The sequence below is a fragment of the Stegodyphus dumicola genome, chromosome X2 (assembly GCF_044657685.1).
Source record: "Stegodyphus dumicola isolate Sdum_Otavi_A_Nest chromosome X2, ASM4465768v1".
NCBI lineage: Eukaryota > Metazoa > Arthropoda > Arachnida > Araneae > Eresidae > Stegodyphus > Stegodyphus dumicola.
Genome location: NC_140781.1, coordinates 40,495,473 through 40,510,303, shown reverse-complemented (window position 1 = coordinate 40,510,303; position 14,831 = coordinate 40,495,473). Strand labels below are relative to the sequence as shown.

Sequence of the window (14,831 nt, the reverse complement as noted above, 5' to 3'; positions counted from 1 at the left end):
TACTCGAACTCCGTACCACCCGATGCTAGGTGGAAGGGTTTCCAATTACACCACGAACGCACGCTGTAAGTAGGAAGAAAAACACCTTACAAGGAACCAAAATTTGCTTTTTGTTTGTCCAAATTAAGTATGACTAGCATACCTTGAAAAATTTGAAGCCTTTATTACTTTCGAGAAAGGTTAACACACTGTTTTATGTGAGGAAATCCAAAGACAGATGAACTTCATCTCGCAAATAAGGGGGGGGGATAGTTCTGAAAATTAAGAAGAGCGTTCCGTAAATACTTGCAATAGATTTTCTTCTTCCTTACTGCGTGCCTTCGTAGTGTTATCGGAAACACGTCCTGCTAGCAATAGGGAGGTCCAGAAAGGGCCCTGCTGATTTTTCTTGTTTCCTGTTCCTATAAATACCTAATAATTCAACAAGTAACGCCTGAATTAAAATATGATAGACGATGTTCATCACCACCTGGATAAGGCTACTGGGGAGTACATAAGAAATTTTCTTCTCTTTCCGCTTCATGTGCCTTCGTAGTGTAATAGGAAACATATCGACTAGCAGTCAAGAGGTTCCAGAGTTCGAATTCCGGTAAGTGCTTTGCTGATTTTTCTTGTTCTTCGACGATAAATACCTAATTACTCTATAAAGGTTTATGTATAATATAACTATAATATAATATAACTCTACAAAGTCAGCAGATTTTTTTAAAAAAAGAGACGATGCTGCAACCCTTAACAAAATGTCTTTGTGGCCATCTCGAGAAGAATCCCATTCGCTTTGAGCTGTTGAAATCTCATTTCACTGATCAAAAATATATTAAAAACTGTCCTTCTGCACGTCCTTTATCTGCATTTGTATTGTACTGTTACTTTAAGACATTGCGCTTTTTCTTCAATTAACTTAGGACGCTCCACTTGTTGTCCATGATCGCACGATGTCTCGGTCTCCCCCTTTTTTCCACCTCTTCCGCTCCCTCTGGGATACCATGGGAAAAACTGCACACTGTGTGGTAGTCCGGCAATAAATTAATCAGTCAGTCAGTCACGTCCTTTAGACGTGCCTCAGCAGTTTTGAGTCACTTCTGCACTACTTCGTTTCGAGACTCGGGGGAAAAAAAAGAAATCACGCGCAAACATATCTACAGTGTGTAAAGGACATGGAAGAGTTCCAAAACTTCTTTTTGTTAATAAGTTGTTAATTTGGTGTCACATGAGGGCGAGCATTGTTACTGTGAACAAACGAACACAACCCCCCACCCCCACCCCCAAAAAGCATGGAGGTAGGAAGTAAGAAGGAGTCGCCCTAAACAAGTTTCTCCGTACCCTGCTCTGAAGCACCGGCGATCCCTACGTGGTGACCAAAACATTGGGTCATTTACCATTGAGTTCTATGGGATTTGACGCGTTCGGGTGTAAATATTTTGTAATTACGTCGCAAATATACATATAAATGTATATATTTTCTTTTTCTACAACACTTCAGAGTCCTAAGTATGTGAAAACAACATATTTTTAAACAACATTTCATTCTGAACGGAATTAAATGCTATACTTTTCACAGGACAGTTTTCTCATAATGGTTTAATTTGAATGAAATATTTCACAAGTTTTCGTTAATTACATTAGAAAAAAAAATTAAGGTAATTCGATTTTATTCGGTTAAGGTACAAAAATTAAGATCAGTGTTTATTGTATTATTAATATTAAAATTATGCATTATTTCTTTTCTATTTATAGAGCTTCTTCCTAAAATACTTTCTTAAATACGACATGATTTTTTGGCTTCTTTTAAATCGAAAATTGTAAGTCAATTTATAATTAATGCTCTATTCGGTTCATTTTAAATTAGAGAATTATTAGGAATTAGCGAAATACTTTAAATAAGTATTTCGCTAATTCCTAATAATTAAATAGGTATTAAATAGTATTTGACTTTCTCTGAACATTTCTGAAAGGGAATAAAATAAGTTTTTTTTTTTTTTAAGTATTATTTAAAACTTGTAACTGAGTTATTATAAAATGTAAAGGGAATAATTCTTTTAATTATACTTATCAGATTTTTCTTTTTTTTTTCTTTTTTTCTTTTTTTTTTTTTTTTTACCCTTCATTTCAACAATACATATTCCAAAACTCTTTATTACGTTCTTAAGTGCGCATCTTATAGCATTTGCTTTACAATACCTTTTAACAGATTGCTTTCCAATACGAACAATTCTTGCTTAAATAGTTTTATAACGTATTTGTCAACAGGATTTCAATTTATGTTTACAATTCAATATTAAGGTTATTATATATTTAGATAACATTTATAATCATTATAAATTAGATACATTTAATCATTAGATTTCTTCACAGTACTTTCACAGTTGTTTATAAGTGAATAAATTCTTCATTTCAAATACATTTATAAATAATTTAATGAATATTTAAGTATTTTGTCAAAGGCAGATACATGCTTTTTGCAAGCACATGCATAAATACCCGTATAAATAATTTATCATTTTTGGCATGTGCAAATCTTTAATTTCTGTGCATTCACTATATTTTTCGTGTAAAGTAATTTACGCTAATTTAGCATACACCCGAAAGTTTTACATAAAAAATATATATGAATATAATTTGAATGAAAACTATAAGTATTATTTTTAATACCCACTCAAAGGTCAGTTTTTCTTCAAAATTCCTCCACGATGGCATCTCTCTCTTTAGGCAGATAGCCATTGCATGCGTTACTCTATTTAATAAAACTTAATCTGACCTATGTGCCTAATTACAAATATTTTAACATACATAATTTTATATTTAAATTTAGCCATCAAGTTTCAAACTTTTCAAATCTTCTAGAAAATAAATTTTGGCAGATCTCTTTTAGCAATTTTCTTCAAATCTATATTTTTGTAGTACAACAGCTTAGAATTTTATAAAACAAATTCATAATCAAAATCGCTGTTGTTAGTTATCGAAAAATAACCAAGATGTGATTTTTGCGTAAATGTCAGTAAACTATACAAATTGCTATTATCCATCACACTATGAATGTTTCTTTCATGCGAGAGTGTCCCTTTTTCGATTTCTATGGAACTGTCGTGTGTCGAAATACTATCAGAATCTTGTCAAGCGAGCTTCTGAATGTAAACAAAGAACGCCCCGTCTGGTGACCCAAGTTTCAAAGCAGTGCTTCACTTCTAGCGCGGAATGGCCCCTCCTCCCTTTCCTACCTCCATGCCAAAAAGAGAGGGAGAGAGAAAGCTGTTTTGTAGAACTATTCATACTTTCGTCGGTCGCCTGAAGGCAAATGCTTTCTAACGTGGCTGTTACTAAATTCGGGTGATTTGTTTGTTGGACGCAATAGTTCATAGTACAAGACAGCAGTTGGATGAACATAATTTTTGATTCAATTTGCATTCGCATAACTCCTATACATCCATGTCAAACTCTTTTGAAGAGGTCTCGTACACGAATCGAATATAATGATATACAAACCATAATTAAAGCATTTCGAGAGTCTACCACATGTTCTAGAATTAAGAGATAGGCAAAGATCGAAAATCAATTAGTAAACATTTACGTGCATGAAGAATTAAAATACGGAAATAAAAAACAAGAAACATGGGAGCAAAAATTATTTATGTTAAGTTTTATCATTGGTAAAATACGTGAAAAATTTTTAGAACTAATGTTTGCAATCTATTTCAACCAGGGGTAACAGAACCCGCGGATCATGAGGGTTTTATACTTTTACGAGCATCGAGAGGTATTTTATCACTTGACATTACATCAAAATATAACTTGATAAGACATATATAATTTAATGCAAATAACTGCATTTCTCTCAAATAATAGTTCTAAAACTTTATATCGATGAAAGCTCATTTAATAATTAGGAAATAAAACAGAGCACTGCTGAAACGTTATTTCAAAACTCATACTGCAAGAACGTAATTATAGCAGCGGAACTCTTCACTTTAAGGATACCTCATCATTTCATGTTTGTGCATAATATGAGCAGATGAGCAAAGACGAGATGCTCTCTAACTGACCTAAAGTTTAGAGATGAGAAAAACCGTTCTTTTATGTGATCGGGTCAGAATGGTTCGCTCAATGAACTGAAAAGTTTCCTTTTAAGACTCCCGTTCAACATTGAAGAAAAAGATCGGAAAAAGAAGAATGAATCAAGAACGGCTAGCTAGATAGGAGCGAAGAGCGAAAAGAATCGAACGAACAGTGGGATCTGAGGATAACACTGTCATACTTCTAACAAAGGTTCTACGAGAACTGTAAAAAGAGCTACCATTCCGTTTAGTGGAATTACTGTTCACTCAATCAGTAAAGTTCACTCAATCAGTAAAGTGAATCAGTAAAGTGAACTAATGTAACGAATTTTTAGTTGAATCAGTTCCACAGCAAATCGTCCAACTAAAGTCCAATTAAACAAGTCAATATACGGCTCGGCACAAGGGTCGGAGCTATATGTTAGTGTAGTTAGCATATCACCTGCCACAAACATAAGGTGTGGTGTATTTAATTATGGCAAAGCACACTAGGGCTATCTGCCTAAGAGGAGGGATGCCTTTCGTGGAGGACTTGCTAAGGGAAACTGGCTCGTATACACGTTACACATGGGGAAAACCACGAAAACACCCATGCAGCCAGCCCGTTCGCGGGATTCGAACCTCGGACCGAACTACCAGTGTTCAGCGACTTTACCGCTCGGCCGCTGGTGGGCCCGCCACAAAGATAAGAGCCACATGCTAACTCAATACCACTTTAGGGATACAAATAGCAAGCATAATCTCAGAAACAGAACGGAGCACAACGGTTTCTACAATCCGTAGTTTATCATGTAGTCTACAGGCGGGGATTTATCCATCTGAACTCCTATGTGAATACGTGAAAATTAGTGGGAGTTTCTAGGACACTGTTTAACCATCGTGAAATGCAGCACCTCGTTTACAGAGCGGATCACTTTCCGTAAAGCTGCACTACCTGTTTAATCTGGCTCGATTACTGGGCAGACACCACTGCAGAAAGTCGTGCATTCTTCATTGGCGAGCCACAGTTCGCAATGGAAGCCAAGGTCCGTTTTTACGTGTCTGGAAACGGGCCTGCGTGTGAATAAATTGCGTAACTGCGGAACACTACAAATCGCTCATACGGAAAATTATTGTTCGGGTTGGTTGGTTTATTTGATAGTGAGAAAACAAACGCGGTTCAACTGTTTAAGTAAATGGATGCCTTCGTGAAGCATTATCAAAGAGAAACTGTTTCATATTTGTTACACACGAAGAAAAACATGAAAACACCCATGCAGACAACCCGTTCACAAGATTCGAACTTGGATTGAACTATAAGCGTTCACTGGTTTTAACATTTCTTCAATGGTAGACATGAATGGCTGGGAACCATGTCCGACAACAGCCAGATACTTCTGGTAGTCACCGTACCCCATTACCACAACACAATATATCGATGACATTATGTTACCAGGTTTATTGCTATTCTTTATTGTAATACTCTTAACGCATTAATTGCGGAACACTACAAATCGCTCATACGGAAAATGATTGTTTGGGTTGGTTGGTTTATTTGATAGTGACAAAACAAACGCAGTTTAACTGTTTAAGTAAATGGATGCCTTCGTGAAGCATTATCAAAGAAAAACTGTTTCATATTTGTTACACACGGAGAAAAACATGAAAACACCCATGCAGACAACCCGTTCACAAGATTCGAACTTGGGTTGAACTATAAGCGTTCACTGGTTTTAACATTTCTTCAATGGTAGACATGAATGGCTGGGAACCATGTCCGACAACAGCCAGATACTTCTGGTAGTCACCGTACCCCATTACCACAACACAATATATCGATGACATTATGTTACCAGGTTTATTGCTATTCTTTATTGTAATACTCTTAACGCATTAATTGCGGAACACTACAAATCGCTCATACGGAAAATGATTGTTTGGGTTGGTTGGTTTATTTGATAGTGACAAAACAAACGCAGTTTAACTGTTTAAGTAAATGGATGCCTTCGTGAAGCATTATCAAAGAAAAACTGTTTCATATTTGTTACACACGGAGAAAAACATGAAAACACCCATGCAGACAACCCGTTCACAAGATTCGAACTTGGGTTGAACTATAAGCGTTCACTGGTTTTAACATTTCTTCAATGGTAGACATGAATGGCTGGGAACCATGTCCGACAACAGCCAGATACTTCTGGTAGTCACCGTACCCCATTTGCACAACACAATATAGCGATGACATTATGTTACCAGGTTTATTGCTATTCTTTATTGTAATACACTTAACACATTTTTTACAAGGCAATAATCGACCACACAGCCGCAGGATTTATCCCAAGGGTGCCTTTAAAATGTGAAAATCCTTTCACGGCTAATTCAGGTGCTCGACATCTGTTTCACACATAATAGCATGCACCTTCTTCATATAGAATTCGACACACTGGACAACTATTTAGTCAATAAATCACAAGTTATACTTCAGGATACTACCCGCAAAACCGTACACTTCTGTATGCAATTGACTCAAATAAGGTGTGAACAGTACAAAGAGCTGACTGCTTCCACTTTGTACTTTAAGTATTTTATGCGCATAAACGGATCCCGGCTGCGGAATTGTAATGATTTAAGCTGAGGTTAGTGCAAACAAATGCTTACCAGTTTCCAACAGGATTAGATGTTTTTTACCTTAAATGAAAAAAACCCTTAAATAGAAGTATAAATTTCCTTAACGTAAAACCTTTCCTTACGTTAAGGAAGTTTATACTTAAATAGAAGTATAAATTTCCTTAACGTAAAACCTTTCCTTACGTTAAGGAAGTTTATACTTCTATTTAATGCTTTATATAGCACACCAACAACAAGCCAAAAAAAGAAGTTATTGGTTATCTATCGCTATTTAATAATCCAAGAATAGGAAAAATCAAAGTGGGTGTTTATTCTGAAAAAATAGACGCATTACCTCATTAAGTTAAAAAAAGAATCAGTTATGATGAGGTTCACAGAAATTTACTTCGAATTTATTTATTCTGAGACTGGAAGAAAATGAGTTATGATGAGGTTCACTCATCGAATTTATTTATTCTGAAATTTTCAGAGCTGGGAAAAAGTGGATCGAGACATTTCAACATTCACCCCGGAAATTACACCACTGATACTTGCTGCTCATAAAGATAACTATGAAATACTGAAAATCCTTTTGGATCGAGGTGCCACACTCCCTATGCCACACGATGTACGTTGTCGCTGTCGAGACTGCGTCCTAGCAATGGAAGAGGACTGTCTTTGCCACTCTAGGTCAAGGATTAATGCATACAGAGCCTTGTCATCCCCGTCCTTGATATGCTTGTCCTCCATCGATCCTATACTTACCGCTTTCGAGCTTTCTTGGGAATTGAGAAGACTGAGTATGGCTGAGAACGAATTCAAAGAAGATTACGTGGTAAGTAGCTTCTTACTAAATAAGAAATATAACAAAATCTATTTTTAGTAAATTAAATAAAGTTATTTACTGCTTACTCCCAGGGGCATAGCTAGAGGGGACCAAGAGGAAACATCTGTCCCTGTGCGCAGCCTCCAGGGGGCGCCGAACTAATATAACGAATTTTTAGAATGAAATGTTTTCCATTCTTGGCAAACAAGAGGGGCGCGAGATCATCAATTGTCCATGGGCACTGAAAACCCTAACTGCAGCTCTCTCACTCCGATGTCAATAAAAAAATAAAACGTACTTAAAAGATAATTTCAAATTTATTTGAAAAACAAGTACGGCATTATGTAAACGTATGAACCTATGCCTTGGGAAAAAAAAGATCAGCCGCTAAATTACAATAAGAAGGCTGTAAAACAAAAAAATAGCACCTTGAATGCCAAATGATCCTCTACCTGGCGAGTACAACGACGAAACCGCCAAACCATTAAACGAGGATTGTGCAGCCTCCTATATTTTCAGTTTCATTATACCTGTAAACTAAGCGATGTGATTAAAATCTACTATTTTTACATTAGGTAGTTTCGAAAGTTAACTTTTCAGCTATTACGGCCACTGCATGCCATAAATATATATACTATATACACAAATTTTCATAGATTTCCTGACAGTACTACAATATTCTAATATTTCATAAAATATATCAAATTGAAAAGTCCGAGAATGATATGCTTTTAGCCTCCTACAAATTTCTCTTAATGATTTCATGTAACTGTTTAGGTGCAATTTAACATCTAAGTTTCCCCTTTATTCGGATTTATTCTAATGTTTTTAAAAATAGCTTCATATTCCATCATTACCGTTTGAAAACCTTTCCTTGTCAGCAAAATATTACCATGACTTCTGAAATTATTATACCTTCTCATAAAAAAAAAACAGAGAAACAAAAGTATGATATTAGTTAAAATTAGCTTGTGAAGCTCTGTAAATCATCCATAATAACTCATGAAGAATTTTGATTCCTTTGAAGTGAAATTCCTGGGAAGATTTGGATTATGGGTTTTGAGTTTTGCTTTACTTCGAATGGCGTCACTACTTCACTGAAAAGACTTCCCAAACGTTTCATTAAATTTCAGATATATACACTAGTGGGCAAAACTTTAGCAACTTACAATAAAAAGTCAACTAGAAGACGGGAAATTCATACTACAGAGACACAATGTAGTGCTTAATGGACGGGGAAAGTATAGTAGGAAAAATATGAATAACGCTCATACCGAACGCAATAAACAGAAAAAGACTTTATTGGCAGAATGGAGTTGGTACAAAAATCTGTCTGGCCAGGAGGGAGAACAGCAAACCAAAGACCCTTAGGAAGGCTCATTTTTGTAACCTCAGTAACCTTCCTTAACTGCAATGAATGCGTTGCACCGTCTATCTATACTCAACGCCAAATTATCTAACAGTTCTAGAAATAAGAGTTCCTTTTCTTCAAGGAGCGTATTTTTTGAGTTATCTGGTGTTCTCTGGACGGTGCGATCGTGCGGCTGAGCGTCTTCCTAAAGTACCCCACACATGTTCGGTGAGATTTAATCACAGAAGCACGCTGGCCAATCTATGGTAAGTGAACGTTTGTAGAAAATGTGCAACTCCGTCCGTCCGTTCATCCTAATGTCTACCCATACCAGCACTTCGGGACCACCCCAATGGTCTCGTTCCCTGATGTTAGTGGGATGAAATCGTGTCCCTACCTCTCTACATATCAACTTCGGCCCAGACTCGTTTGTCTGACTGAAATGTCTCTCATTGGTAAAGAGCACGTGACTCCACGTGTCCAGACTTTGTGTTCTCTACACCATTGTAAATGGCGTTGTAATGGCCCCATTGTAAATGGCTGGTGTCAGTCAATGGCATGTAGCCTTCAGAAAGCTGGGCGAATAGGCCACCTTTATGAAACCGTCTGGCCGCAGTAAACTAGGACACCTGACGTCCGGTTGCCGTGCGCAACTGCTGAGCAATGCTGCTCACGGTCTGGTTTCGATCTCTTTACGCTTGCAAGGCAATATATCGGTCATCAGTCCCTGTCGTTTACCTTGGTTGACCCCTATCAACATTTATTACAGCGGTGCCTCTAATTTGAAAGGCTTTTCAAGCTGGTAAAACAACACTTTTATCAATTCCAAACTCCTGGGTGACAAACGTCGATCTACGCCCCTTCTCAAGCTTACTAGCCATTTCACCACGTGTAAAGGTGTCCTGATGTTTTCTTATATCTATGCGGCAGATATTTCTTATATCTATGCGGCAGATATTTCTTATATCTATGCGGCTCACCTGCAGAAGAATGCCAAGAAATGTGCCTCCCTTTCTTCTATTAAGTTGCTTTGTACTGCGCGCGCTGACTCTTCGCATTTCGCGCGCCCTGACATACCCCCTGACGTCATGCTGCTGAAATTGCATATGCATCACTTTTCTACCGAGTACTAATCGCCAAAGCCCTTTTAAATAAGTTCATGGCTGTATGTTGAAAAATGAATTTGTTGCTTGAGTTTTGCATACTTTGAAATTAAGTGGTTAATAAAACTAGTATTTATGCTTCACTTTTGTTACGTCTCGCCTATCAGTTCCTTATGTGTCTGTTTATATTAAAGTAAAATTATTGTCATAGTTGAATTTTAATTTGTGACTCAGCTATAATTATTTACAAGCGTCAAAATAATTCATTTCGCCAAATACAGTTAACGTGAAGTATATAGCAGTTTTGATCATTTTACTATTGCCTTTCAGCTGTGATATGCTGGGACATTTAACTGGTAATTAGCATATTGATTGTCACAAGCTCTTTTCTTTTGCTTAAAAATAGCTGCAACATAAAAGATGATTTTTGGAATCATTAAAGATTAAATTTGCATCATTTCTGTTTAGTTTCTTTATCTTACCTATCGAATTAAAATGCACTAACCACATGAATATACATCTTTTTACATAACATATATAAAATTTTGAGCAGACATTGACTGCAAAATGATATTTTAATACCTACAAGTAACAGATGTAGCGAATGGAATAATTAAAAGTATAAATGCATGCAATTAAAATTTCGCATGTAATCTCTGCTCCTATGAAATTTTGTATTTTCCTAGAATTAATCATTTAAGTATTCGGAAAATAACATGTTGAGGATCTGGATACTTGGAAAATAGAACTCTGCGGCTAAATATTATTAATTTTTACTTTTAAATAGCCTATCAGTAGCGATTCAAAAGCTATTAATTTTTCAGCTCTCATCTATTTCTAAATGAATATTCATTTGTATTTTTTTTTTTTTTTTTTTTTTTTTTTTTTTTTTTTTTTTTGCTCAAGAACATTGAGCATTTAAGATAAAAAGCCTTTCCTTTTAAACAGCTTTCATGGCAGTTTTCTTAATTCCTTTTATTTTGCATTTATAAACTTCTTCCTCAAAATTCTTATTTCCTGTCTTATTTCCCTTAATAAATACGCATAATTTTTGGAATTTATAAGTTATGGAATTGAATATTAAAGAAAAATGAAGCTCATTATGTAACTTTTACCAATATTTTTCTTTGTAATTCATCTACTGCATAGAATTATGTGATATACAAAACAGCATACATAGACTAAAAGGTAAGAGAAAAACATCGGCACATGAGTCATTTTTTAACTGCAAGGACAGAGAGGTACGAATTCCTTTCAGACTGCTTAAATAAATTACCAAAAGCAAGCTGCGAAAGACACCTCGAATATCGAAATTATTAAATAGGTCTTAAATAAAAGAAAGGACAGAGGTGCTTCAAGTATATAAGAATATATAATTTTAACGAATGTTTAGTAACTAAAAATAAAATACTTTTTAGTAATATTGCCCTTATTATAACTTTGTTCTCATGAACGTTTAATTTATTTTATTAATGCAGAAACTCCGTTCACGCTGCCAAGATTTTGCAACCGCTTTATTGGACCATGCGAGGAGTTCACGGGAACTGGAGATGGTGCTCAATTATGATCCCACACGACCACCTTACCAGCATGGAGATCATATGCCCCTGGCTAGACTAGAAATGGCTATCAAATACAAACAAAAAAAGGTAATATTTAAGTATATTAGCAATTTTTATTTAAAATAATTCATAGAATTTCCAAAAATGTTTTTTATTTCTGTTCCTATTAATTCCTTATTTTCATTTCTAGTTCATAGCTCATCCAAATGTCCAGCAACTACTAAGTACCTTGTGGTATGATGGATTACCTGGTTTTCGGAGACAAAATCCGGTGTACCAGCTTTGGGATATTATAAAAATAGGAGTGCTCTTCCCATTTTATTCCATCATGTACATGTTATTCCCAAATACCGAGAGAGGTCGACTAGTTCGAAAACCATTTTTTAAATTCATCATACATTCTTTCTCCTATCTTTTCTTCCTACGTAAGTAAATGTTATATTTTTTGTTTTACCCAGTTAAATGCCTGTTGTTACTCAGATATGAATATTAAGAAGCCAAAATTTGAACATGTATTTGAAAACAGACGAATAAATGCGTTTTCTGGTGACTAAGTGCGCACGTGAATGTACTGTTGAATAAAGTATTGAATAATTACGTATTAGAATGCAGCAAAATGTATTAAAACTACTTGCAGATTTACGCATTCGTATTTACATATGCTGCATAAAGAGCATATATTTGCCAAATATAAGGCTATATTTTTTATCTTTCATTTCAGTGCTCTTGATACTGGCATCACAAAGAGTAGAAACACTGGTGGCTCAGTGGTTTGGGAGCGGAAAGATGCAAATGGATTCAAACGAAGTTTTAAGAAAGCAAAGAGGCCAACCGCCAACGATTCTAGAGACAACGATATTATTATATATAGTCGGTAAGTTATACAACTTCATATCTAGGACTAATTAATTTTTTTTAAGTTAGAAAAAGGGGAAAATGAAATTAATACCTAGCAAGTTACAGTGTAAAGACATTAGGTAATTTGGAAGTAGAAAAGATGAAAAAGGAGCAACCGCCTTCGCCGGGAATCGAACCGCGGACCTCTCAATTACGCACTGAGCGTGCAGACCACCACACCACGAAGACTCGCTGAGAAATACCTTATAACAGTAGTATAGTAATAGTAACAGTATTAAATGCATTTTAACAACAGGAAAGGGAACATGACTATAACTGTATAAAATGTTAATTGTTGGAAGCAAACCAAATCAGATGATTTTTTATTCAAAGAGTATTCATTAAGAGGACTTTTAGTACTAAAAGTTTTAGATTATCGAATCTCATTTCCTTCTAAAATGTGCAGTATCGCTCTAATGGTGTTTATTTCAATGAATAGTAATAAAAATTCAACTTTAAAAAAAAATTGTAAAGGTTTTTGGTTTGTATAATTACAAAACAATATGGAAATTCGTTCAAAGTTTTCAGACAGGAGAATTATAGAAATTTAACGAACAGTGAAATTTTATTAATGAGATAGAGATGCCGTGCAAATTTTAGATACTGTTTATGGTTTAATATTGCATTTGCAAAGCCAGTCTATATTTTTAAGTGTTCCAGCTCTCATTTGTTAATTTAATAATGCTAATGCGAGTAGCTTACTTGCCACCAAATCAGAATTTGAAAAAACAAACTTCATACAAAGTATTGTAAGGCTCAATGTATACTGAACCTTTAATAAACTTGCAAACTTACTGAATTGTAATTGAACAAGAACAAAAGTTTACACGATAATAAATATTAGGGATGCATCTTAATAGATTATGGCAAATTATTAACAGTAGTCCATTGACATATAATGATCGAATATGCTTTTTTCTCGATTATTTCTCACCCGCGGTAATTATTATTGATATCAACGGGATTCATCACGCTTTCGTTTCTCTTTCTCTTTTGGAAGCACAATTGGATTAATTCTCCAGATAAGGATCAATAAAGAACTTTCATGGCTTCATCGTCTTGTCAACTAAAGCGATATAACTAATAGAATTTCAGGAAAAGTAAAGGTTTGGTTTGGTTTGGTTTATGTGATTATGGCAAAGCCTCGAGGGCTATCTGCATAATAGGAAGTAAAAGTAAAGGAATTAAGTTATTATACATATATATAGGTACTTTTGCATAAATCTTTCCACGTGTTTCAACAAAGAAATTATATTCTTATTAGTTATTAATCCTTTTAGACATCATTAAAGCTTCGATTAGGAAGAAACAAATTCATTTTGAGTGAAACGTAATCAATTCGAATTATTTTGGAAACTTTTCACTATATAGCATAAAGGAAGAATTGCATTTTATTCATTTGTGAGTATATGAAAACAAAAAATTTTACTGTTTGAGAATGGTTACTACAACTGAGAAACAAACTAAAAGTCACTGTATGGCAAAAGCGTCAAATGACCAAAATTTGGGAGAATTTTGAAAGAGAAAATTATCGACGTCAAAAATGCCTTTCTTTCTTCAATGCTCTCATTCCTAGATTTTAAATGGGACCTGAAGATGAATTGGTACTTCAGCTGGTCTAATACAGTCTAGTTAGCATTTAATTCTTCATGTTTTTGAAGAATCGTATGGCTGGGTTTATGCGGAAATTTAAATTCAGCTCATTTCAGTGAAATCTTAAATTTAGCTCATACACGGATTTTCAATTTGGCTGAACTTTCCCAGCAAAATCTTTTCTCTTGGCTTATGCGTGAATTGGTTTATATTCGGAAATATGCGATATGCATTATTTATTGTTTCAAGTAGGATATAGGGAAAATAAGAAGTGTCTTAGCATTATTCAGGTATAAATATGGGAAAATAAAATAAATATGTTAAAAGAATAAAATAAAGAAAAGTGTCTAAAAAAATCATCTAAATTTGCCATCAAGTCTGGGTTTCATTCCCGTTATTATAATTGAAAAGATTCAAATTACACAGATATTTATCAAACATTTAAAATATAATAATAAATAAATAAACAACCAACATAAGAAATATTTAAAAAAATTTTTAAAAAGTTACCTTTCTTCACTCCGAGGTTTCTTTCTTTCTTTCTTTTTTTTTTTTTTTAATTTATGACGATCATTTCGAGTTTTAGGATCTTTTCTTGTGGCAGGGCAGTTCGGATCTGTTCCTGAAGAGCCGTATTTATACAGCTTTCATTAACTAAACTTTTATAACTATTAATTTTAGTTTGTGTTTTCATAAACGCTCATTCATTAGGATGAGATTTACATCATTAAAGAAAGAAAGAAAACAAAGTATTTTAAATTATAAGCTAATATATTTATTCTAAGTGACAAAACAGGTAGTTAAAACAGAATCATTAAAAACAGCTATAGGGTTATTATTATTATTTTAATAAACTAATTA

General features: G+C 34.6%; 1 protein-coding gene across 2 annotated transcripts in view; it reads left to right on the top strand.

Moving 5' to 3' along the window:
* Nucleotides 1–14,831, top strand: part of LOC118201402 (transient-receptor-potential-like protein) — a 45,978-nt gene that overhangs the window by 12,449 nt on the left and 18,698 nt on the right. For both annotated transcript variants that reach the window (XM_085809841.1, XM_085809840.1), the window contains exons 4-7: nt 7,129–7,473; nt 11,397–11,567; nt 11,671–11,905; nt 12,202–12,354. In XM_085809841.1, coding sequence (XP_085665967.1) covers nt 7,129–7,473; nt 11,397–11,567; nt 11,671–11,905; nt 12,202–12,354 — 904 coding nt within the window. The remainder of the gene's footprint in view (nt 1–7,128; nt 7,474–11,396; nt 11,568–11,670; nt 11,906–12,201; nt 12,355–14,831) is intronic.